Here is a 27,212-nt window from a genome sequence, read left to right on the forward strand (position 1 = left end):
GCTCCTCGTATGTTTGGGGAATCCGGGGATCCGGTTGGCGAGCAGATCACTTCGCTTTGTGATGAACAGGGTCATGGCAAAGGATGATCCAATTCACTTTGGGTTTGTCACATGGGGGATCACTGAAACCTCCACTGCATGGCGAGGCAGACTTGTCCTGTTATGGCTCAGAGTTGAGATTGGTAGTGGAGGGGTAGATATTGGCATCATGGAGATGCCCAGGCGTGATGAGCTTGACTTTCTCAGATTTTTTTCCACTAGGCCTCAGGAGGGGAGGATACTATTTGCACACGATGGGGAGTATGTCATAGTCAGAGTAGTGCAGCGTGCACCACTCTGGGATTAGCAGGGAACTAGGGCATCACAGCTCTTCACAACTCAATAACCTTTAGGGATGCGTTGGCTACTACAGAGGGAGATCATACAAATCTTCCATTGGGCTTTAGCGAGTCACTGATGGAGCAGGGGACTTCTGGTACTTGCATCGGGCAAGATAATGAGTGGAGCGAGGGGAGCTTCATGTGGGACAAGATGGCCTGGGATCCTGGTATTGAAGTATTCTTTCATATCAAGACAGCGCAGAGGTATTATCATTGTGACATTCCTTTAAAACCCTAAATTCATTTTTCCTTTTTTTATGGTAAATTAGGGATAACTATAGCAAAATATTATGTTTTTAGCATTTAATCACTTGTTCATGTATGCCCTAGGATTAAGTTTCAATTTCAAAGTTTTTAATGCATTTTTCGGCCATTTTCTAGGGCTGACGTCATACTTTATTTGTTGTTATATGTTATATTAACCATCAAAATTTGTTGTAATTGCGTCCTTAGTTTACTCTTAAATTTAGCCTTCATCCCATCAAAAATTTTACACATTTTTCAGAGCTAAATTTTTTGTTGCTATAAACTTTTGTTTTGCTGCAATTTGCAGCCCTAAAACCCCGGTTTACAACAACCATGAGTTTTTCTTGATTTGATGTGTTTAAGTGACCTATTTGAGACTGCTTACATTAACCTTAGCCTTTATATTGACGCACAGGCCTTTTGAATCTAAGTCATTAATTTAATCTGTCATCCACTACAACCCCTAGTTTGTAATACCTTTAACGAGTGAATTTTTTTTGTAAGGAACCTTATGGAACATTTAGCTTAAGATCCTTGGGTTACTTGATCCTTAAGCCCTACTAAGGAATCCTACCTTGTGTTGGATTGTGTCCTTAACTAAAGAGAGAGTAGTTGCTCAAGTGATAGCCCATGTGTTGCACATTGTCTAAGCCACCTTGGGAGGGTTTGCACTAGGTGCTAGATTTCGCTAACATAGTCTCAATATGTGCCCTCCTTGGTGTTGAGAAATCAAGGGCAGCTATATTAGGGTGATTTCCCTTACTTTGATAATTTCTTGTGATGTTCTTTTACCTAACTTGATGTACTTGTAGTGAGCTTCTTCTTTACTTGATCATTATAGTGTTCTTTTATCATCAAACAACTACCAAACTAAAAAATCAATGAGACAAGAAGACACAAAATATAGGTTGCTATCCAGGGCCAAAACCTCTCCTCTTGAGAGAAAAACCCACAAGAATTTTCTCTTCTTATAGAATCTTCAAATGGCGAATTCCAAGACCTAAGACCCTTGACAAAGACCCCTCCAAGACCAAGTCAACCTCTTCTTTGATGAGCTTTCCTTCCACTAAGTCAACATCAGTCAAAATTCTTCCAATACCTCAGATTTCGGCCTCTCTTCAAAATTTCGGTTTCTATTTATAGGTTTGCAATTTTCAGCCTCTACTGCAAAAATCCTATCTCGCACGTGTGAGGAAAAGATGATGAATTTTGCCTTCTACCTCCTGCGCTTGGATTGCTTCTTTCTTCTTGGCAATTTGGCTTGCAAACTTGATATTTATAGCACCAAAATTCGGCTTATTTGGAGGTCTGAAATTTCTGTTTTGCTAGAGCAAAATGATGCCCTAACTCTTTGCACGTGTGAGAGGATTTATGGCCCAGAAACTCATATTTCAATTTCACTTTTTGTCTCCTTGTTTCTCCTTCTTCTTCGCTCCTTTTAGGTCTCCTTTTCTTCCTTGATAAAAATCAAGAAATTAATAAAAATGCCATGTAGACAATTTTTTAATATAACTTTATTTTTATCTATGTTCCACAATATTTATTAGCACGAAATTTAATAAAAAAAATTAATATATTATTTCTAATTTTTTATTTTATCGAAATCCCTCAATATATGACACTTTTATTAAAATAGTTGTCTATAATTATATTCTATATTTAACTATCTATATTTATATTTTATATTAACTATCTATATATATTTTATATTTAACTAATTTTTGTGAAAAATCCTGAATCTAACACATCAAAAACCCCTATTGCAATTTTTGGTTTACTATCTCCTACTTGTTCTTTACATTAACAAGTTATTTAGTTACATAAACATCAAAGTAAGCACAAATGCAGCCTTCACAGATATATAGATCATGCACTGAAGTAAACAGAAACAATAACACAAGGGACACCATTATTTTTGGACAATCGTCCCCGAAAAACCCAATGCAGGAAAACCAGTGCAGCATATATGAGGGTTTTATTATTAAGCAAATTTTTGAATACAACTAGGGTGCCAGAAATGGCTCACCCTTCAGAGAATATCCTTGGCAGTAGTACCTTTCTCCGGAGACAGATATTCCGACAAACCAGCGACCGGATGATCAACCCCATGGTGACTCTGACTGTTCCTTGCACTGGACAGCGAAAGCTGCTCCAAGCACTGCTTTGGAACTGCGTCACCGTCTCCTGGCTAAGGATCTGTTGATCAGCTCCCTATCCGCCCCATAGAATCTCTCAGTGTTGTCTCTGAGGCCCTCTACGTCCTTTGTGTCAGCCTCTACAGCCCTCTGCATCCTCTGCACTGGCTCGTTTGACCTCTGCATTATTAGAATATTCCTATTTAGTATTTAATGCTCATTCTTTTAGCTGTTACTGTTTTTATTCTTTTAGCAGTTTCTTAGATGAAACTGATTGTTTCCATGTCCTACATAGAAACTTGATGTTTCTATTATTGTAAATATCTCTGTATTATTATTGAGCTTCAGCTTGCTCATCAATTAATTAATTCATTGGAAATCCATATGCGTGTTTCGCACTGTTTTATGGTATCAGAGCACAGGGATCTTTTTTTTCGAAATAATTTTTCATAGTTTGAAAAATTCAGTATTTCATTTCGAAACTGCTCTCAGGGTCTGCATCTGAGTTTTTTGTTTTCAAGCTGGTTGACGCTGTTCGAACTTGAGTCAACGACGGGCTCTGCTTGGGGTTTCACCATTACCCTGCTCGTTCCTTAGTCATATTTGGACTCAATTCGCAGTCCCTGCTATATCAACCAAGGAGATAGCCGCTCGAACGCATTTCAAAGCTCCCGGCTGCTGCTACATCTACCACAGAACGACTAATTTTTTTCACGCCTTCTCCGCCCCGCGCTCGCACCAGAGAATACATCGCATGATCGATTCTTATAAATCAACGCAGGCGTAGCACTGGGCTCGTTGTTCAGGACATTTGAAACTCATTTCTCGCAGGGAAGCATCACCACTCCGACTTCACAAGGTCCACAACGGAGACACGGTTGCCCACGAGCGTCAGGAGCTGAGTGTTATTTGACATAATCACATTTCCGCTCCTCCCTTTGTAAGCGTTTTTTAATTTCCTTGGCCCTCGACGTATCTTCAAAAGTATTGCGTTTTTTACTCATCCTGAGAGACAAGGCGCGGGCGGCATTTGCCTGCTTCCATTTGCGGGCTGAGAATTTGTCAGCGATAACACCGTCGTAGAAATTGTCTTGGGCTTCGACTGCAACGGCTACTCAGCTTATTGACGGCTTCCTATACGAGCTCCTCAGCGTTTTCTTTCTCCGCGTAGCAACAAAAATTTCTGAGCCGAGGGCACGTAAGTACGCAACAGTTCTTTGTGTTTTACAGCCATCAATTTTTTCAAGGAATACTTTAATTCGTACAGCAGAGAGAAAATCAAGGGTATTTTATGCACAGAACTCAAAGCATGTATTAGTTTGGGTGCTTGATTTTCTACGTAATCTGTCAGTGATTTCTACAAGCAGGAAAGGGAGATGAGTTGATTTTTTTTTTATCAAACAGAGTTTTACCTTTCCAGAAATTTCGTGCCACTGTTTCTTCATATCTGTCTTGAGTTTCCTGCCTGTGGGCCCAATTTGTTGATGTATTTAAAAGTTGTTCCTATCTAGTGTTTGTTTAAGAAAATTGTGCTTCTTACGGTAAATCAGTTTCCTTTGGGCATCACTTCATATTTACATCAGCATCTGTCAAATTTTGTCCGGATCAGCCGGCATCCGCATTGAAATCCGTGCAGGATTTTTTGTATTTTCTGTGTCTTGGGAAACGTGCAGATGGCTTCGTTAACCAATCTGATGTTGGAAGGCAGTCAGCGCTTTAATGGCACAAATTATAACATCTGGAAACAAAGAATGTTGACCATTTTTGAATATAGGCGTCTTGACCAGCTTGTTTTGGCCAAAGAGCTCCGTCCTGGTACAGCTGGTACCGATCAAGATAAGTTTGATGATCGAAATCGAGAGGCTGTTATGCTTCTCAAACTTTCTGTAACTGATGATCAGTTACCGCAGATTCCTTCCGGCAAAACTGCTGCTGAAATTTGGCAACATCTTAAGGAATTGCACGAGACATCCGACAAGAGCAGAGCCTTCTTTCTCAAGAATCAGCTGTTCTCCATCATGATGGACGAACATATGTCATTACAGGAACATCTTAACAGGATTAAAGACATTCGAGATCAGCTCGAAGCCATTGGTCGGACCATGGAGGAAGAAGATATGGTAGTCATTACTCTGAAAAGTCTACCGAAATCTTATGAACACTTCATAGAAACACTCAACATTACCACCACAAATGTTGATCTGAAGTTTCCAGAGTTATGCACCAAACTCCTGCAGCAGGATCGGTGGAAACAGCAGTTTGGTAGTGGTGCTTCATCAGTGTCCTCGGAAAATGCGTTTGCTGCCAAATATCAGTCCTCTCAGTCCTTTCAGCAGAAAGGCTCTTCTCAGCCTTTTGATCCTGCTAGGAAGAAAAGTGTGCAGTGTAATTACTGTCACAAGTTCGGTCACATGAAGAAAGATTGCCGACAGAGGATTGCTTCTGAACAGAAGAAACAGGGAGGGCCCCATCAGACAGCGAATGTGGCAGAACATTCCGAGCAGACAGAATCTGCCTTTTACGCCTTTATGGCTAAAAGGTCGTCAGATCATGTCCCGTCTTCTGCTTGGTACATTGACTCTGGTGCATCACGCCATTTCTCTCACAGGCGTGACTGGTTTATTGACTTCTCACCTTTCAGTGATTCCGTGGTATTTGGTGGAGGTGAAAAGTACACAGTGGTTGGCAGAGGTACCGTTCAGATCCAGTCTGGTGGGCGCACACTCATCTTCTTGAATGTGTACTATGTTCCTGGTATGGAAATTAATCTGCTGTCTGTCAGCCAGATTATGAGGAACTCTCCTCAGCTTGATGTAGTGTTCAGTGCGCACAAGTGCTCCATTATCGACAGGGAGACTAGTCTTACAGTTGCTGTTGGCCTAGAAGATCATGGTCTATACAGGCTTCTTGACACTGGTGATTCTCCAGAAGTGGCTCTAGCAGCGCGTGTTTCTCCCATCAGCACTCTGTGGCATCAGCGATATGGGCATCTAAACATGCAGTATCTCTCTCAGCTCTCTCGGGAGGGACTTGTGTCAGGGTTACCTGATATTCAGACTCAGCAGTTGGGCGTATGCGGTGCCTGTCAAGCTGGCAAGCAACATCGGTCTTCATTCAAGGATGGAGAATCTTGGCGCGCTTCTAAGGTACTCCAGTTAATTCATGCTGATATTTGTGGTCCTATGAATACATCTTCTATCACTGCTTGCAAATATTTTTTGCTTATTGTAGATGATTTCAGTAGAAAGATGTGGGTGTATTTTCTAAAATATAAATCTGATGCATTTAGTACCTTTCAGAAGTTTAAAACCTTAGTTGAAAAAGAGTCTGGCTGTAATATCATGACTCTTAGGACAGATAACGGGGGGGAATTTTGTTCTTCTGCTTTTTCCAACTTCTGTGATACTCATGGCATCAAACGCCAGTTAACTACACCCTACACTCCTCAGCAAAACAGTGTTGTCGAACGTCGTAACCGCACGGTTGTTGAAATGGCTCGTTCCATGTTACAACACAGGAGTGTTCCGAACAAATTCTGGGCTGAAGCAGTATTTACTGCTGTTTATCTTCTTAACCGATCACCCACTCAGGCTGTTAAGGGGAAGACTCCTGAAGAGGTTTGGTCTGGCCGTAAGCCTAAGATCAGTCACCTCAAAGTATTTGGCTCAGTTGCATATGTTTGGATTCCAGATGCTAAGCGCTCTAAGTTGGATTCCAAAAGCCAGAAACTCATGATGACAGGGTACAGTGATCATCACAAGGCCTATAGGCTGATAGATATAGCCACTGGTCGTCTTAGCTTCAGTCGGGATGTAGTATTTGATGAATACAGAGGATTCTTTCAGTCTTCTCCTTCTGAGCAATGTTCTGAGGAGCAGCCTCACAGTGTTCTTCTTCCGGTCGGTCCACCTGATGGGAGGGATGATGCAGCATCAGTGTTTGATAATACTCTATCTGAGCTTCCTCCAGAAAATAATCCTCATCTTGCTGCTCCTATTGTTCTTGAGCCTTCTCCACCTCCTCCTGATATTGGTTCCTCTACTCTTCGGCCTAAATGGTGGGCTAAAACCATTGGTGATCTCAGGGATGATGAGCTCCTTGAAGGTAGAACTTCTAGACATAAGAGCAAACAACAGTTTACAGTCAATTTTGTTCTTATGGCTAACCTACACAGTATTTTTGAGCCTCAAACCTATTCAGAGGCTAAGGGTACATCTGAGTGGGAACAGGCTATGGAAGCTGAATTCCAGAGTCTTCAGAAGAATCACACATGGACCCTTTCTGATCTTCCTGCAGGGAAAAAGCCCATCAGCTGCAAATGGGTGTATAAAGTGAAATACAAAGCTGACGGAACCATAGACAAGTATAAAGCTCGTCTTGTGGCTCGAGGGTTCTCACAGAAGGAAGGCATCGACTATGAAGAAACTTTTGCTCCTACAGCCAAGATGAGTACCATACGGCTTGTCCTTGCCCTAGCAGCTCAGTTCAATTGGAAAGTTCATCAGATGGATGTAAAGAGTGCTTTCCTAAATGGTGACCTACAAGAAGAAGTCTACATGACGCAACCTCCAGGATTCAAGGTTGTTGGTCAAGAACAGAAAGTGTGTAGATTAGCTAAAGCACTCTATGGATTGAAACAAGCTCCTCGGGCTTGGTACATGAAAATTGATCAGTACCTGACAGATCATGGCTTTCAGCGGAGCCCATCTGATGCAAACCTGTATATCAAGCATACTGGTGATGATATCTTATTTGTGGTTGTCTATGTGGATGACCTTATCATCACTGGCAGCTCTGCACATTTGATCCATGGGATCAAACAAGACCTATGCAGAACCTTTGATATGATAGACTTGGGACTTCTTCATTACTGTTTGGGGGTTGAAGTTTGGCAGACTGAAAGCCACATCTTTCTCTCTCAGTCCAAGTATGCCAAAAATCTTGTGGACAGGTTCAGAATGCAGGATTGCAAACCAGTCACGACTCCTATGGAACCAAGACTCAAACTTTCAGCTCAGTCATCCTCTCCCCTTGTGGATGAAACTTTATTCAGGCAATTGGTGGGCAGTCTCATCTACCTTACTACCACCAGACCTGACATCAGTTTTGCAGTGAGCTACATTTCCCGCTTCATGACAGCTCCTAAAGCTGATCATTGGATAGCAGCAAAGCGTGTGCTACGATATGTGCGTGGCACTTTTGATTATGGACTCCTATACACTCGAAGTTCCGATCCTATACTCAGTGGTTACACAGATTCTGACTGGGCCGGTTCGGTTGATGACCGTAAATCTACAGCTGGGTATGTGTTTAGCCTAGGATCCGGTGCTGTTACCTGGACTAGTAAGAAGCAGCAGGCAGTGGCTCTCTCCTCAACAGAAGCAGAGTATCGGGGAGCAGTTAAGGCATCCTGTGAGGCAGTTTGGCTTCGACGTATGCTTGCGGATATGCATGTTTCCCAGACAGGTCCTACTTCCTTGTTTTGTGATAATCAGGGAGTGCTCAAACTTGCCAAGAATCCAGTCTTTCATGAACGAACAAAGCATGTGGAAACTCATTGCCATTACATTCGCCAGCTTGTTGAAGACGGATCCATTCAGCTGCAATATGTTCCCACAACAGAGCAACCTGCAGACATCTTCACCAAGCCTCTTGGCCCTGATAAGTTTGTAAAATTCAGAGGGTCTATTGGTGTCGTAAATAGATTGAGCATTAAGGGAGGGTATTAGAATATTCCTATTTAGTATTTAATGCTCATTCTTTTAGCTGTTGCTATTTTTATTCTTTTAGCAGTTTCTTAGATGAAACTGATTGTTTCCATGTCCTACATAGAAACTTGATGTTTCTATTATTGTAAATATCTCTGTATTATTATTGAGCTTCAGCTTGCTCATCAATTAATTAATTCATTGGAAATCCATATGCGTGTTTCGCACTGTTTTATGCGTCAGCCCTTCTTGGGCCTGCATTGTCTCTTCCGGCACTTCACTGCCTCTCTACTATGTATTCTTCAACCTTGGATGGAAATCTCTTGTTGAACTGCCCCCCTCACTGCAACTGATCACTAACTCGATTTCTTCAGCAAACCTCACCCCAGAAAATCGAATCCTTGATCTCTCTTAGTGTGTCTCCAACTGACCCTCAAGCCTTCTCTTATATTTTTTCTGTTGACGATTCAACGGCCGAGATTAAGTCCCTAATCAACGGCTAAGATTAGAATTGGCTTGATCCTCGTCACTTAGAACTTTCTCACCCATTTTATATTAATACACATTAATATTTTTATTTTCCTAATTTTAGACTTAGGGACCTATTAAAAATATTAATTGTTTTAATATCTCTTCATCCGGTAGAATTTCTCCAAACAATTTCTAGGTCTTGGAGATCTCATGCGCCTTAGCCTCTCCACCAAATTTCAAGGCTAGAGCACATCCGATGCTACCCAAAATCAACAAGTTTTTGGGTGTTGTTTTTACGACATTGTTTACTAAAGCCACAATTTCGTCCGAAATATATTTTTTGGCCGGAATCCGGTAATTTGTCGTTTCTGGAATACGCTTTTTTAACAATTTAACTATTTAATTATATTTAACTATTTTATAGTTAATTATATTTAACTATATATTCTATATTTTTCGTCGGAATCCGGTAATTTGTCCTTTTTCGAATATGTTTTATAACTATTTTTTAACTATTTAACTAATTTATATTTAACTATATCTTTAATATTTTTGGTAATTTGTCCTTTCTGGAATAAGTTTTTTAACTATTTATCTATTTTATATTTAACTATAACTATAGTTTATTTTTAACTATTTTATATTTTATATTTTATATGTTATATGTTATATTTAACCACTTTTTAACTATTTAAATATTTTATATTTAACTATAATTATAAATTTTTTTTAACTATCTAACTATTTTAGATTTAACTATAATTGTCTATATTTAATTGTTTATATATATTTTATATTTAACTATTTTTTTTGGTGTTTTTTTGGCATGGTTATTAATGTCAAATGGGCCCGCATTTTTAATTTATATTTCTTCACTAATATCAAGATTTATGTTGCATTAATATCTTTTTCAATATTCTAATTTATATAGGTAAGATAGGTAAATAACATTAATAAAATATTTCACGAATACCAAAATTAATAATAAAATATTTCACCGATACCGAAATTAATAATAAAATATTTCATGAATACCCAAATTAAACGATTTAAAATTATTTGGGACATTTACCTCTTATTAAATTTAAGGGATTTTGATTGGTTTACATATTATGACATGGAAATTACGCGAAAATTTCATGGGCACTTTTAGGCTGAAATTTCCTCTAATGCAAACTTGTTGGATGTGTCTTCAAATGAGATCGAGTGCCTCTTATATACAGGCTTCCCTTAGAGTTCGGATTGTCATCATGAGGTCAACTTTTCCTTCCTTGTAGGTCAACTTGTTGATGGCTAGGCCAACTTGATCTTGGATGGTCCTTATGACTGAAATTGACTTACATAATTTTTTTTGACTTGATACATCATGCCCAGTGGGGTCTTTTATATATTACAATGACTCATTGACTTCTTGACTCTATGACAAACCCTATAAGCACTCAATGGGTGCTTGACATACAAATAAATTGACCTTGAGCATGAAAGCCATGCTACAAAAATAATAATAATAATAATTTTTCTTTCTTTTTACAATATACAAGAATCAAGAGTACATTTCATATTTATGAAGACCGAACCTAGTTACATACTTCAACACTTGGCCACCCTATCAAGCACTCTTAGAGGGAGAAGGTGGCTAGGGGCATCCAAGGAATACCTAAAAGGAGGGAGGCACTCAATAGAAATGTCAGTGGACTATAGGAGTGAAGAATCTTTCAAGAATCCAACATTGCATCTGCCCTAAGAGGTCCATGGAAGCAATTTCCTCCAAATAACACAGGACCAAAATTCAAATAGGGGTATCTTTCTCCCATTATAGTTGAATCACCTATTGTGCATATCCTATGAATAAAAAAGATACGCCTAAAAATACCTAATGTACATACTCCATATCACATGAATAAAAAAGATAAGCCTAAAAATACTCTTAGGCTGAAGGGGTGGGCACCAAACTCATCTTGGACAATCGCTTACAGGATATTACATCTGCAACAAATCTTACATTAGAGTATAGTAGATTGGACTCTCTCTAAACGAGCCCAATTCACTAGTAGTAAACTAGGCCTCCAAGCGTTGACACCATATAACATAGTAGGCTTGATGATCATGTCAAAGAGATGAATCTTTGAAGGAATCCTAAAAGTGCATCGCAAAAAGATACTCATGTCCCTTGCTACGTTGAGGTTGGGATTCAGAAAGCAAACCTCATACTGAATCTAAGACCTAAGAATTGGACACAAGTAGCTATATATTGTATAGAAAAAAAATAAGGATTTTTATTTTTTAAGTAGAGTTATGTCGAAGAAACCTAGAACTATCAAACAAACTTAATTGCAACTTCAAGTTTAGAAGAACGAAGGACTTTCCATCAATAGTGTGTACCACTCCTATCAAAATCATGGGCTATGTCTCTTTAGTTGACCTATGACTTGTTTTCTAAGATAAGCAAGCTTCCATGGCACATTTAACCCATGTGAGATAACCTATACACTCTCTATTGCCATGGTCTAGAATAAAACAAAGTTTGTGTAATGCATCAGCAAAAAGTCAAATGCATACACCTCCTCAATGAAGAACATAGGCCAATTATTCGGCCAAGGAAATGCCAACTTCAAGAAAATGTGTAAGACATTCAACATAGGAAAACAAGACCTCTAAAATAGTGTTGTTGAGGCAGCATATTAGAATGGCAACTCCCAAACATAAAATCTAGCCACCAACCAAGGTCCAACTTCTTTGAGTAGGAAAACAAAGTTGAAGCAATATTAAAACAAACAAACTCATAAAGATTGAGCGTAGCACCCTTCCTAGGTAAGTACTTTTCACCTCTTCAGTGTTTTTCATGTAACTTGCAACTTATTGACATTTATTTGTTCTCATGGAGAGGGCCCTCCCATAGCATTTGTCTAATTTGTATGCTTCTCCATTACTTTAGGTTTAAGACTTGATGGAAATTCTTAACCTTTCCACTTTGACTGACTTTGACTAGCCTATAAAAAATCTGAAAAGTAATGAGGTTGTGAGTATTTTACACAATGTTTCGATCCTAGACTGCCATAGTACTTGCACACAAGTCTAAGTGCCTAGACGTGGAAGTCATCTAATTAACCTTTAACCTTAGCAATTATTTTAATTATTAAAGTAATTTATTTTTATGAGAAAAGTGAGTTTAATCTAGAGAGATGCAAAGGTTATTTGCATTAGTGAATTAGAAGAATCTCAATCATTGATCTCAAGTGATGTTGAAATATAATCTCAACTGTCAATCACTTTGGAGATTAGGGTTGTGGATTCAGGGAACAACTCAAACTTATAAAAAAAAGGCTAAGTTGAGGGATAAGACACATCAAGTGAACACAAGACATTTAGATAGTGATATCTTAGCGATTGGATGGAGGACATTCATCCAAGTATGCAGGGTTCGAGGAATAAGAACCAGGGGCAGCAAGGGAGAAGGATCTAGCAGCTAACAAGATCAAAGGGCAAATTTTGAGGGTTTGATCAATTGGAAATATTCCAGGTTTTGCTGTTTGTATTTTTCCTGAAAGGGTCATTTTCCCAATAAGGGAGCCCTTTTATGCTGAAGATAATTTATTAATGAAACAACAGATTTGAAGGGCAATATTTATTTGTGTGCATGTGTATGAGATTGGTGTCATTTTGCTTTCAATGTTTATCTTTTCTGTACTTGTTAACATCCCAATAGTACATGTTATTCAGTGAGCTGAAATTTTAATTAAAATCAGCAAAGAAAATGACTAGGAAATAATGTTGTTTATCAACGAACACCAAGAGCATTTTCCTGTTCATCAAATTAATCATGTCAATAAAAACAATGTAAAATGAAATAAGAGGCCATCGAATACAAAGAGGGTATCACTTTGAGCCTTTTGAATGCATACTCTAGTGTTAAACATCTCTCTCGCTCTCTATCTCTATCTCTCTCTCTCTCTCAATACACACACAAAGAGCAATTTCTAGTTCATCAAATTAATTGTGTCAATAAAAACAAATATAAAATGAATAAGAGACCAATGAATACAAAAGAGGAAATTAAAGAGTGGAATAAACCTTCATCGTAATTAGGCATGGTGTCCTGGAGGAATTGGCCTGCACATCAAACAAGAAATAAATGTCAGAAAACGATCAAGTAAATTTGGAAGGGCTTGATTAAAGGGTCACCAATGTATCACCCATGTCAAATGTCTCTATAAGTACAACTCCTATATGTGTAAACTAACTATGATTCAAAATGAGATAACATGATAAAAACAATGAAGAAAATTAGTAACGTCAACTACATGGCACTATGGCTATTAATATAAGTTTGCAATGTTGCATGCACACCAATATAGTCATCACCTTACTTTGTAGATTGAGTGAGTTTCATTACACCGTAAGACTATAACAAATAGTATTCTTTCAACCCTCAAGATAGACTAGTAGGAGTTTCCAAGAGGCTTGTGATTAATGGTGGGGAGGAAGGAGTTTCACACCATATAGTAAGGTTCTGTTTTTACAACCTTGAGGTAGCCATGTGGGCACCTGCATTAGAGGTTAAACTTACAACAATGCATGGTCTAAGGCTGGGCCCCAATGTTCTCCTTAAGGCCTACCATGTTTTATCCATAGAAGTGATCAAAGGGAAATAAGTTTTGATTCCTTTCTCTTTACCAAAATAAATATTTTAATGTGTAATGGGCTAGGGCAATTTTCTCCGTTCTGGTTAGGGATTTTTTAAGCAGTACAACAAATTTTCTTTATTTCACAACTAATAAGTCATTCCTTGCAAAATTTAACTTCCTATATTTACAGTCCACAATACAATAATATTGTTATATTTCAACCATGCAAAAAACACAACAGTGTTCAATTGGTCCAATTTCACCGTTAAATCAGTTCCAAATACAGACCCCACTATTCTGAATTCAACAAATCCGCCATTTACTACACGACATCAATTTGGTCAGCATCTTATACAAATTTAACTAGACAATTACACAACGAACCCAAACTATGCTACTTAATTTGATCAGCGAGGGACCCTGTCAATCTCAGAACAAATCCTTGCCTTTCGGTGAGAACTTTTGAGATGCAATTAAATTAAGAACGTGGTTGTGGGCATCTCGTTCCTCACTTTGCCTCGGAGCCTCACAGTTTCTGAACTGCATTACCCAGTGTTGATTTCTGGTAGCATCGGATGTGCTCTAAGTCTCAAATTTTGCAGGAAGGCTTGGGCACATGTATTCCAAAGAACCCAGAAAGTGTTTTGGGAAATTCCACCCAGAAATAGTTTTATTAAAATAATTAATTATTTTTAATGGGACCTAAGTCTAAACTTAGGAAAATAAAATAATTAATGGGTATTAATCTAACTGTGGGTGTAACTTCTAGAAGAAGATGAGGATCAAGAAGAAATGATCTTAGCCATTGATTAGCTTCTAATCTGGGCCGTTGAAAGTCAACGAGGAGATTATTTAAGGAGGCTTGAGGGTCATTTGGAAAGACACACAGAGTGAGTTTAGAAGTTCGATTTTCTGAAGCAAAGCAGCTGTCAGGAGAATATCGATAGTGAGCTTGTGCAGTGAGGGGCAAGGATAGTTGGGTTGGAGTATCTTCTCCAGAGCCCAGGATACGCAGCAAAGAGGCAGAGAGACACCAGAAGGAGGCAGCGCAGGACCCAAAAGGGGTTGACACTACACCAAAAGGGCTCACGCAGAGGTTGACGCTAAGCCAGAAGGGCTCATGCAGAAGCAGCACAGTTCTCCAAGCAGAAGTCTAATTTTGCTGAGAGCGCTGACATTTCTGAGCCAGGAGGGCTAGAAACTGCTCTAGAAGGCAAATTGATTCCCAGTTGAGCTGACGCATATCCTTAGAGGCTGACGATGGGCCCACGCAGAGGCAGCGCAGAAATTGCCAGGGACACATTGGTTTCGCTGCTGGATCAGCGGGAACTTGCCGGGTAGAGTGAGGTAATCTTACAAATTTCTTCTACCAGTTTATTTCTCTGTGACTGGATTGTCGGGAGGGCATCCAGAGTTGTATTCAAAAAACTACCGCATAATAATAAAAACCCTCATATCTGCTGCACTGGTTTTCCCATATTGGGTTTTTTCGGGGACATTTGTCCAAAAGATACTATGTCATTTGTGTTGTATCTTTCTCTATTGTTCAGTTTCTTGTTTCGGCATATTAATTAAATGGTGTAGGCTGCAGTGTATTAGCTTCGATATTTGTTGTAGGAAGCAGTAAATAATTTGTTTCAGTAATTAACAAATAGGAGAAGTTTAATCAGTTGCTGCAGTAGGGATTCTGGTTTACAGAATTTTCACATGGTATCAGAAGTAGTGCAGGTGAAGTAAGAAGAACAGTGCCAGAGAACCCAGCGCTGACCAGAAAAGGAGGTCGAAAAAGTTGCAGGAGGCAGCAGTTCGAAACCCCAGAGGGTTTGCACAATCCTAGCTGGAGGGCTGAATTTCGAGGCAATCTCTCTCTAAGTGAGTCAACAGAGAGAAGGGCTTCCAGATCAAAATCTTGTTGTGGCAGAGGGAGCAGCGTTGAAGCCTCAGCATGAGGAAGAGCTGGTGGGACGCAGTTTTTTTGCAGGTCATTTTGTTGGGCAAAAAGACGTCAGAAGAGAGAAGAGAAGCACAGTGAGGGAATTTTTCCTCAAAAGACGTCTCGCCAAGAAGTTCGTTTTCTTATTGGCTGAGAAGCAACAGTAAGAAGAGGAGCAGTTCGATAGTTTTTGTGGCAGAAATGGCAACCAATGGCTTGAGAGATCAGGATAGTTTGGATGGGGCATCCAACTATGTCATTTGGAAGGCAAGAATGCCATTGCTTCTAGATGAGCATGTTCTCAAGACATATGTCGACAACGTGGTGGTTGCACTTGCAGATGCAGATCCGCTGAAGAAGTACAAGGCAGGAATGGCGAAGGCAAAGAGAATGACCCTCGACAGAGTGAAGGATCATATTGTCTGTCACATCGCTAGCAGAGGGACTACTAAGGAGATGTGGGTTGTGTTGTCTACGCTGTATCAAGGATCTTCCGAAAAGCAAAAGATGTACCTTGAGCGGAAACTGAGACCTGCTCAGATGCAGAAGTGAGAGCATGTGGATCCATTCCTCAAGAAGCTTCAAGAGACCTGAGATGAGTTATCAGCTGCGGGGTCTACACCTCAAGATTCCGAGTTGGTTAGACTAGTCCTCAATTCTGTCTCAAATGAGTGGCAAGTCTTCATCCAGAGTATCCTGGGTAGGGCGACTTTGCCGAATTGGGATGAGTTGTGGGCAGCTCTCAAGCAAGAGGAGCTGAGGAGAGATCTAGTCAAGTGTAAGCTTGACAGAAGCAGCAGCAGTGGGTCAAAGCCCAAGGAGGAGGAGGATAATGCAGTCCTTGCATCGAAGGGGCAGTAGGAGCAGCGGAGGCGGAAGGAGGACATCTCGAAGATAAAGTGCTTCAGGTGTGGTGAAATGGGCCACTACGCAACACAATGTCCTCTCAGGAAGAAGGACAAAGATGAAAAGCACGATCCGAAGGCTACACCTGCGAAGATCGAGGAGGAGGAGTTCGCCATGACAGCCGAGATACCTCCAAGAGGGAGGTGGGTTGATTTAGAGTTGTAGTTTGAAAGAGCTACAAATGGGCAGGATCCCTGAGGAGCCCACCTCTCAGATCAATTCCTTCCTACGGGAGCCCAGATGAGAAGTAGCAGGATGGACTAGTGTTGGATGGTGCTAAGGAGTGTCGGAGAGACAGTTGCAGTGGTTAGGAGCGCCAGAGACTGAACAATGCAAAGCAGAGTTGGCAGTAGTGTAGATGGCACAGAGCAGAGGTTAGCAGCACCGCCGTAGATTCAAAGGGTCATCACAGAGACTAGCAACAATCAGGTTCCAGCATTCACATGGTATCATATTGAACATAGTTAGTTCAGTAATTTGGGATGTTTTTCCATTGTTGATGCAGTAGTAGCAACAGTTTGCAGTGCAGGGGCAGTTGGCAGTGGCAGTGCAGCAGTAGCACAGATGCAGAAATTCAGAGGGAGTTGCAGTACGGATGCGGTGTTGATAGTGGCAGGGTGGACTAGTGTCATATGGTGCTGAGGAATGTCGGAGAGACAGTTGCAGTGGTTAGGAGCACCAGAGACTGAACAACGCAGAGCAGAGTTGGCAGTGGTGTAGATGGCACAGAGCAGAGGTTAGCAGCACCGCAGTAGATTCAAAGGGTTAGCACAAAGACTAGCAACAGTTAGGTTCCAGCATTCACATGGTATCATACTGAACACAGTTAGTTCAGTAATTTGGGATGTTTTTCCATTGCTGATGCAGTAGCAGCAGCAGTTTGCAGTGCAGAGGCAGTTGGCAGTGGCAGTGCCAGTAGCAGCATGGATGCAGAAATTCAAAGGGAGTTGTAGTACAGATGCAGTGTTGATAGTGGCAGGGTCAACAGTAGTACAGATGCAGCATGTGCGTAGTGGTTGGTGGACAGCATGTCAGACATCAGCAGCGCAGAAGGAAATGTTACACAACAGGGTGATGCTCCAGTAGCGTGCATTGTTAGAGCACATTCCTAGCTAAGAGGGAGTCTTGATTTCTGGTAGCATTGGATGTGCTCTAAGTCTCAAATTTTGCAGGAAGGCTTGGGTACATGTATTCCAAAGAACCCAGAAAGCATTTTCGGAAATTCCTCCCAGAAACAGTTTTATTAAAATAATTAATTATTTTTAATGGGGCCCTAAGTCTAAACTTAGGAAAATAAAATAATTATGGGGTATTAATATAAATGTTGGTGTAACTTCTAAAAGAAGATGAGGATCAAGCAGAAATGATCTTAGCCATTGATTAGCTTCTAATCTGGGTCGTTGAATGTCAACGAGGAGATTATTTAAGGAGGTTTGAGGGTCATTTGGAAAGACACACAAAGTGAGTTCAGAAGTTCGATTTTCTGAAGCAAAGCAGCTACCGAGAGAATATCGATAGTGAGCTTGTGTAGTGAGGGGCAGGGATAGTTGGTTTAGTGTATCTTCTCCAGAGCCTAGGATATGCAGCAAAGAGGCAGAGAGACACCAGAAGGAGGCAGCATAGGACCCAGGAGGGGTTGACACTGAGCCAGAAGGGCTCACGCAGAGGTTGACGCTGAGCCAGAAGGGCTCACACAGAAGCAACGCAGTTCTCCAAGCAGAAGTCTGATTTTGCTGAGGGCACTGGCATTTCTAAGCCAAGAGGGCTGGAAACTGCTCCAAAAGGAAAATCGATTCCCAATTGAGCTGACGCAGAGCCTTAGAGGCTGACGCTAGGCCCAAGCAGAGGCAGCGCAAAAATAGTCGGGGACACGTTAGTTTAGCTGTCGGGATTAGCCGGAACTTGCCGAGTAGAGTGAGGTGATCTCTCAAATTTCTTCTGCCAATTTATTTCTCTGTAATTGGATTGTCAGAAGGGCATCCAGAGTTATATTCAAAAAATTACTGCATAATAATAAAAACCCTCAGATCTATTGCACCAGTTTTCTCGCATTCGGTTTTTCCGAGGAAATTTGTCCAAAAAATATTGTGTCATTTGTGTTGTATCTTTCTCTATTGTTCAGTTTCTTGTTTCGGCATATTATTTAAATGGTGAAGGTTGCAGTGTATTAGCTTCGATATTTGTTGTAGGAAGCAGTAAATAATTTGTTTCAGTAATTAACAAATAGGAGAAGTTTAATCAATTGTTGCAGTAGGGATTCTGGTTTACGGAATTTTCACACCCAAAACCCTCACACTTTCCAAAATTCACTTATGCACTACTACAGAGCCTTGGATCTGCGAAGTGACCTTCCTCGCGTATGACGTTTACACTTAGTTGGATGACTACAGAGAGGATTCGTCCACACTTTGACAAGAATTGCTCCGCCTTATTTCAATTTAGTTTCCTACTGTAAAAAGTTAAAAACCTATGTTGCACGGGTTCCCGCACCCTGGGGTGGGGTTCTCGAACCCGTCCCGGGTTCCCGCACCTAAGTACCGGATTTGGATACAGGTTCTTCCCACAAGAACCCAGAAGAACCGGGTTCTTACATGAAGAACCGGGTTCTTCGAAAAAAAAATTGGGTTCTTTTCCTTTAATGGGTTCTTGGGTTCTTGGGTTCTTCGGGTTCTTCGGGTTGGGTTCTTTGGGTTCTTCGGGTTCTTTGGGTTCTTCATAAAAAAACTATATTTTGAAAATACACACTAGGATACGGCATGCATGAATGACATGTTTATGCTACTTATAACTTTATAAGTTATTTCAAAAATTCAAACATAAAATAAGAATTTACATGTAACATTGTAAGATACTAAGATGTCTAATGCCAAAGCAGCGAATCCAACATTTACTTAACTTAAGTAAATGCTAGACTCAGCTATTTTGGTGAAACTTGGGACAGATTTTGTCACACACAGCTGACTGAGATACACTAGCCAAGTTTCCTACAAACTCAGGAGTACGGTCAAAAATCCTAAAGTATTCTGAGTTCTCAAAGTCTTAACAATTTAAACTTTATTTTATTGGGCTGCCTTGTGTTTGGTGGGACAACAGTGAAATATATGCTGCTTGTGTGTTTGGTGGGACAGCAGTGAAATATATGCTGCCAGCAGCCATAATTTATACTTTAATGTAGCCACAAGCCTAAAAAAAAGCCACAGAATTTATATGTAATAATTCAAAATATATATAGTACAAAAACGCTCTCGATCTGGAAGCTTCTAAAAATTGTGTCCCCCACTGTGGCTCCCACTTCCAAGCAGCCTTGGTTCTTATACCTATTAGTTCTTTTTTAATAAAAAGGGATGCAATAATATTGGAGGTCAAATAACTTATATTTTCCAGTTTTTTGGTCTTTGAGGAAGCCATTGTTCCTTAGGCTTTAGCTATTTAGTATCTTTATTTTAGTATTTTAAAATTTCCTAGTTCATGTTTGAAGATGCCTTAAGGCAAATTTTGAATGTAGTATGACAATGGACATATATCATGATTCATGATTCTTATTAATATGTAAACAATGAACAGTTTTTTGGTGATAAATTTTGAAATTTCAATGTCAATGTTGAATGTTCAATGATGTGCATGTTTAAATGATTAAAGTTTTCTTGTTTAAAGTTGAAAAAATATACAAATTCAAATTTCATATATATTATTAATTATAATTTATAAATTTATAATTTATATAATTTAATTATTAAAATTTAATATTATTATATTACCCGACGAACCCACGCACCCTGTTTCCAAAAATGCCGTCCCCGTCTAGAAAGAGTTTGGCTTTACCCAAGATTCGTCTTAGAAATAAAAATTCGTTCAGTTTTGACGAACTCTGCAAGGTCCAAAAGAAGTTTGCTCAACTTTTAACTAGTTTCACACGATCAAAAGAAATTTGCTCAACGTTTGACTAGTTCTGCACAATCCAAAAGAATTTCGCTCAGCTGGGAAACTATGCTTTGTCCAAACGTTTCGCAACTCAACCTCTAACGATATCTCTCTACCTAGAACTTCGAACTTCTTACCAAAATCATGTAGACCTCGTTTATTGCCTCGTCTACCTCAAGGAATTCACTGCTCAACACTATGGATCATCTTTAGACTTCCGCCCAACCACGGAGACGAATTTCCACAAAGCTTTGACCACTGCGATTTGTCCGGATTTTGACTTCATCCAACCTTCCAGATTTTCCTTGAATGGCTTACTATTTTGGAATGATGAAATTCTCCATGTGCCAAAACAACAGAAACAAAAAAATAAATGAAAAAGAAACTAACTAGGGTGGAATCTTTCACCACCGAAATTAGTATGGGAAAGGGGTCTTAAAACCCTCAAAGCCTCAAGCTCAAGAAAAACAAAGATAATGATCCAATCAATGATGATCCTAATTGAATTCAATCCTTCCATATTTATAGATTTCCTAGAGGGGTCTCACCTTCCTAATTGATTGAGTAAATTTTACTCCAATCCCCAACTTTGTGTTTTTTCACCCAACTGCCCAAACCTTGCCCCACAATGGGAATTTTGGGGGTTTTCCCCTTTATTACGGACTATAGCCTACGGGGATTGATAGGTTACTTCATCTTTTTGAGAAATTAATTTACCGGGAACATTACATAATGTTGCCGCTAGCTTTAAAAAGGCCACTGGTAGGAGAAAAATCTTAAAAAAGGGTATGCAGGGACCAGGCAAGCACTCATTGTCCCTACAACATGAAGAAGCCCTACAACAAGTACAGATATAAGTCAACTAACACAATGACACAGGACATGCAAGACACAAAAATATGTGTCCAACACCGGAGATTGTGGTTAAACAACTCAAGAATCCTCGTGCATATATCGTTAAAATGTCGTCTAGACTATATGGGGAGCCAAATGCTCAACATTTCAAGTTAGAATGGGTTCCCATGTTCTATGGAATCATGAATCAGTCTAAAAGATTTAATTGGGTAGATATTTTGTCCCAAAATCTATTAGACGCTATTAAGTTGTCACACTCATCTCCACCATGGTTTGGCCCAAGTTTTTATATGTCAGCCTACTTAATGGATATTGTAGTAGCCTTTGTGCCAATTCCATTATTAAAATGGAATTGGTCTTACAGCACTCAGCCTATTCATCAGTTTTATTCTATTCTCTAGGAAAGTCAATATAAAACCCATTTTTATGATATTTCTGATAATATTATGTTGTATCTCCATCAATTTCTTTTTGGAAAGCCTCTTCCGAGAATAAGTAAAGATATTCAATCAGCATTACAGGGCATTGGAGATTGGTTTGTTGAAAAGGGTTTTTCTTATTTTAGAATCAAGGGATGTGAGGTTGGTCATCATGTGTTATCCAGATTCATTCCTGATAGGCTTGTTGTGAGGGAAATACTATCAAACAGTCCTTCATGGTATCACAAAATTACTGCATAAAAATTCCAAGAAACTGTGGCCAAATTTTCCTATCAAGAGTGGCCACCATACTCTTGAAGATAGAGGTCATGCAATAGTTGAGGCAAATGGGCTTCAAGAGGTTTGGTTGCGTTCACTTCCTTTTTATACGTACGATCCACATGACATTATAAATGTACATCTCAAGTCGGTGATGTACTCTAAAAAATTATGTGCATCAATAACCACCATATGATTCTTTTTTCAAAAATAGTGATTCTTTTGATCAAGTTTGATTCAAAGTCTTCTGCCAGATGAGCCAAAGAAAAGAAAGAAAATTTACAGTCCTTCAGGGAGAACAGACACTTATTTTTCCTTGAGCTACAAGTGAGGGAAGGTATCTACTTATCCTTCACAAGGTCAACAATCTGGTCAAGGAACAGGAGCTCAAAATCATAAACTTGATCAAACAAAATCCACTCAGCAAGAATCTGTTTCAATTCAGAAGCAGCAAGAGGAAAAAGAGAAACAAGAGCAAGAACATAAAGAAAAGGAACAGCAACAACAACAGGAGCAGAAAGAACAACCAGGAAAACAGGATAAATCTTCAATTGAAGATCAAAGTCAAGAGAAGCAAGACATTGCTCAAAAGGAGAAAGAGGAATCAGCAAGGCAAACAGAAAAGGATGCTGACAAGACAGAACAGGCACCAAAATATGTTGATCAGTCAATTTCTAACAGTCAACAAACAGGGCGAGCATAGGATGTTTCTCAAAGCCCAATTCCCTCTGCCCAAATCACTCTAGTAATATCTCCGGGAGTCATAATGACTCCTCTGGCAACCAGTACCGCAATTTTTTCTTGACTTTTCATGAATGTTGATGAATTAGAGCCTGTTAAAGAGACAGTGGTATCTCTAGGAGATTAATATTTCAGCACTCAGACAAAAGCAGTTGTGAAGAGATCAAGAAAGATAAAACTTGATCCTTCCATGACAGAAATTTCATCAGTAATGACATGGAAACCTACAAAAGATAAGGCTATGGAAACAGCATCAGCCATTGGGGTTTCTGCTTCAGCCAAGCAGTGGTCGGTTAATGAATTATCTGAAGAGCTGGACAAAAGCTAAAACAAAATCGATGAGTTGTATGTTGAACTCAAAAAAAACAGGATCACAATGAATGCAGAATGGCAATCCCATTCCACAAAGTTACAAAAAGGATTTACCATAGCTATGTTAATTTGATAGCTCAGTGACAAATTCCAATCATGGGAATAGATCCCTCTATATGAGAGGACCAATTTTGACTATTGAAGCGCTCAATTTGGACAAGAGAAAGTGTATTTTTGAATTAAAGCCCACATGTGCACAAAAGGTCTAGTCAGCAGCCCAAAAGAGAAATTGGACACCCATTGAAGGCCATAAATACAAGTCAAGTGACCCTCATTTTGGACATCATCATGAAGCATTCTTCTATTCTCTTCTTTGGTTTTGACTCGCACAAGTCTGAGGCGAATCCGTAAAGAATTGGTTTGCACGAAGGTGAAATTGCAGGGTCTGAAGTTCACATTTCTACTTTAGGGTTTTTAAGCCTCAGCCGCAGGCTTGCTATGGTGAAATTTCGGCTGTAATTGCATGCAGGTTGGCTCATCCGTGCAGCTGAAACCTTTCTGCAGCACGCACATCACGTCTTCCCTGCAGTTGGAAAGTAAGGTTTGTTTTTTGTCAATTGTCGCACTTGACCGCAGATGACTGAAGTTGATTACAGTCTAGTGAAGTGATATTTAATCAGTACTTTTGCTGGAATCATCTTTTGTTTGGTTAATTTGCTGGGATCGTCCTCATGGACGTTGTTTAGTTGAATTTGCTGGATAGGATCATGGTTGAAGAAATGGATCATTGTACTCTATTTTGTTGAATCATTCAAAGACAATCTATATGAAGATGAATCCCCGTAGTGCGTTTTGCCCTGGGCTCCGACCAATCCTGGTGTCTCTATGTGTGAATGCTTTCTTCTATTGTTCCTTTATGTTCCGCTACATTGATGATAATATTGATCTTTCTATATGGTTGCATATGTTGTTGAATAATGTTGTAAATCTAAATAATGTTATGATGTTGTGGGGTGAATTTAATATGAAAATGTAGAAATGCAATTATCTAAAGCAAAGAACAATATAGCCCTAAGAAAATTTAACAAGCTATAGCAGAAATTGAGAAAAAGCATCAAGATGAAAAATTTCAAACAGAGGAACAGTCTAGGAAGTAGTTTGCTAAACTTGAGACAAAACACGCTAAACAATTAGAGGACCTCAAAGAAGTTCATGTTTGAGACGTTCAGATATTAAAAGAAGAGTTTGAGATTAATGCTCAAATAGTGTTTGCAGCTTTTCAAGCTCGCATCAATTATTTGGAAGGACAAATAGAACAACTAAAGTAAGAAGTTGCAAAGGTGAAAGTGTTCAAGGATCAAGCCATTATTGTCAATGATAAACTTAAACAAGTCAAATTAAAAGAAATTAATCAAATAAACAAACTTATAATTTGCCCCACAACTTGCTCGCCCTTACAAACCAGGTTGATGTCCAGATGCAGGACAATGATTTAACAATCAACCAGTTTGATAATGTTACCATGTGGGAGAATAAAGAGAAGTCTAAAGCTTTTGTTAGACTTTCTAATGAAGAAAAATGAATGATGCAGATATCCTTATATCAAAGAAAATATAACTTCTACATAATCAAAGAATGGATCAAAGAGTCCTATGATTGATGTGACTCAATCTAGGATAGTGTATTAGGTGTGAATGAGGAGTTTAATATGCCTCATCCTAGGGGGATCAATGAGGTTTTAGTTGATTTTTGGTGGCTGCGATTCGTATTCAAGTCGGCCAAATTAAAAGAAAGAAAATTATTAATTTTGAGCTCATGTAGGCTCCAAAGTGTTAAAGAATCTAGGGCATCTGGATTGTAGTGAGATTCTTCTAACGATGATAGCTATTTGTGAGGTACTTTTTGTTTTTTCTTATTAGCACAATCTTCTCTTATTATTATTAGTGTGTGTTCTCTTACTTCATCAAACAGTTATCAAAACAAAAGAGACAAGAACACAAGATGTTGGCTCTCAGCCAGGGCAAAACCTCTCTCTCCTAGAGAGGAAAACCCTTCTGCAAATTTCTCTTATTGAAGCTTCAATTGACAAATGCCAAACCCTAGACCCTTGACCAGTAGATCCTCCAAGCACAAGACATAGTCTCTCTTCCTTTTGTCCTTCAATCAATGCCTTCTTCTGCTTTGCACCTTGATCTCTTCCTTCGCACTTCTTCCGGCAACTGACAGCTCTTTTTCCGGCAACTGCAGAAACCCTAGGTCTCCTTAGAGACCTCTTCTTTGGTGTCTTCCTTTCCTTCTCTACTTCGCTTAGCAATTTTCCTTTTCCTTCATACTTAGGCTAGAGAGTGAGACCTTCCTCGAGAGATATTTCTGAGTTGAGTGGCTGATCCTCTTACCTTGCTGCAGGTTTGATTTCTTGGAACGTGTGGCTGATCTAGGGCTTGAAATAAACCCTTTTTGCTTGCCCTTTTCCTTCACTAGATGTGGGACCTCCTTCACTTGAGATGGAGGCCTATTTGGGGTCTCTTCTTAGCCCAATTGAACTCTATCAATTTGCTGCCCTTGTGGATCTGATGTGACTGCAGAACTGCCCTCCTTTCTTTGCACGTGTGACAGAATTAGACCCTAAAACAGTCCTCCCAAACTCGGTTTCTTTTTCCTCTTCTTCGCTGCCCTAGAATCACTTCAATGCTCCTTTTTCGCACCTCTTTTTCATCCTTCCTTCTTCGCTGATTTCAGAGATGAGTAGTGATCTTTTTGTGAGGTCGAACTGCCCTATATATAGGAGATTGTCCCTCCTATTGGGCCGACTTGAGCTAGTGAGGCTGACTTGACTTTAAGTGCACCAAAAATTCATTCTTTGAGCCGACTTGAAGAGGAGACTTGTCTTTGCTTTGGAGGATCTCTTCTGACATATTTCTTTGACACTAATACATATGTTAACATAGTGTAACATGCCCACATGCGTCTTCAATAATTACATTGACTCTTTGACTTTCCTAGAAGCACTTAAACATGTGCTTGGCCTATCAAATGGGCAAGAAACCCATTCTTGATAATGACAAAAATAATAGTTCTTTTCTTTTATAAGTACAAAGATCAAAATTACATTTATGAGACCGAACCTAGTTACACTTTCTTCAAAACTCCCTCTTAACTAGGGAGGTATTCATAAATTACTTTACAAGGTGTTTGGACATTTTCAATCTGAAGAATTCGCATAAGAGAAATCGGATTGGCAATCCATCTGTTATAGCATCATAGTAACCAACATTGTTTCCACAGCAAGGCCTTAACTAACAGCTCTATCTTTCAATAGATCAGAGCACAATGTTGGCGAGACACCTTCATCATTGTCTCTTAAGGCACATACCCACCTGGGTGTTCACTGAGTCTCACCTTCTAGGACAATTCTTATCTTGGGTTCCCAACCCTCAAAGAATATTGTTCTTCTTGCCTACTCTTCTCTTAGATTCCCTACACATCCTCAAAGATCATCGGATGCCAGATGATTACCCAATCCTCCATTCTTTCGTCCCACATGAAGACAAGAATGTCGTGTCTATCTCTCCCTTTCAACTAGGGAAGATATTCCCATTCTTGTGAAGGAATGTACCCAAGCTCCCTCTGACCAGGAACTTGCCCAAGCTCCCTCTTAATTAGGGACTTGTCAGAGCTCCCTCTCAACTAGGGACTCTCCTTTCCATCAACAACTTCTTCTTTGTTGGTCCTTCAACTACTTGATCAATTTCTTTCCTTGATGTCATGAAATTCGGTCGAGCTTCTTCTTTGTAGGGAATCAGCCACCAATCACTTTCCTTTTTAGCTCGTCATGTCACTCCTTTCTCCATGGAAAGTGGCCTTCTTGATACATATCTGGAACCTCCATCATATGGCTACTTCTTCCTCATCATGTTTCTTTCAAGAATTTCCATCCACCACATGAATGCTAGTTGTACTTGCACTTACAACCCTTGTTCCAGTAGCCCTGCATGAACCTATCCAAATATTATTCAAGAAATCAAAGCATAGCATTAAATCAAATGGGCAAGAAACCCATTCTTGATAATAACAAAAATAATAATTCTTTTCTTTTATAAGTACAAAGATCAAAATTACATTTATGAAGACCGAACCTAGTTACACTTTCTTCAACACTTCCTCTTAACTAGGGAGGTATTCATAAATTACTTTACAAGGTGTTTGGACATTTTCAATCTGAAGAATTTGCATAAGAGAAATCGGATTGGCAATCCATCTGTTATAGCATCATAGTAACCA

At 39.5% G+C, this 27,212-nt stretch overlaps 1 protein-coding gene across 1 annotated transcript in view; it reads right to left on the bottom strand.

Annotated features, from left to right (window-relative positions):
* The window catches only part of RPL24 (Translation protein SH3-like family protein), a 286,928-nt gene that overhangs the window by 143,087 nt on the left and 116,629 nt on the right, over positions 1 to 27,212 (bottom strand). The window contains exon 2 of the mRNA XM_089379678.1: positions 13,012 to 13,050. Within this exon, the coding sequence (XP_089235804.1) occupies positions 13,012 to 13,050 (39 nt within the window). The remainder of the gene's footprint in view (positions 1 to 13,011; positions 13,051 to 27,212) is intronic.

This window comes from Pinus tabuliformis, chromosome J, assembly GCF_031772625.1.
Source record: "Pinus tabuliformis cultivar Carrire ecotype Pingquan chromosome J, CPIR1, whole genome shotgun sequence".
NCBI lineage: Eukaryota > Viridiplantae > Streptophyta > Pinopsida > Pinales > Pinaceae > Pinus > Pinus tabuliformis.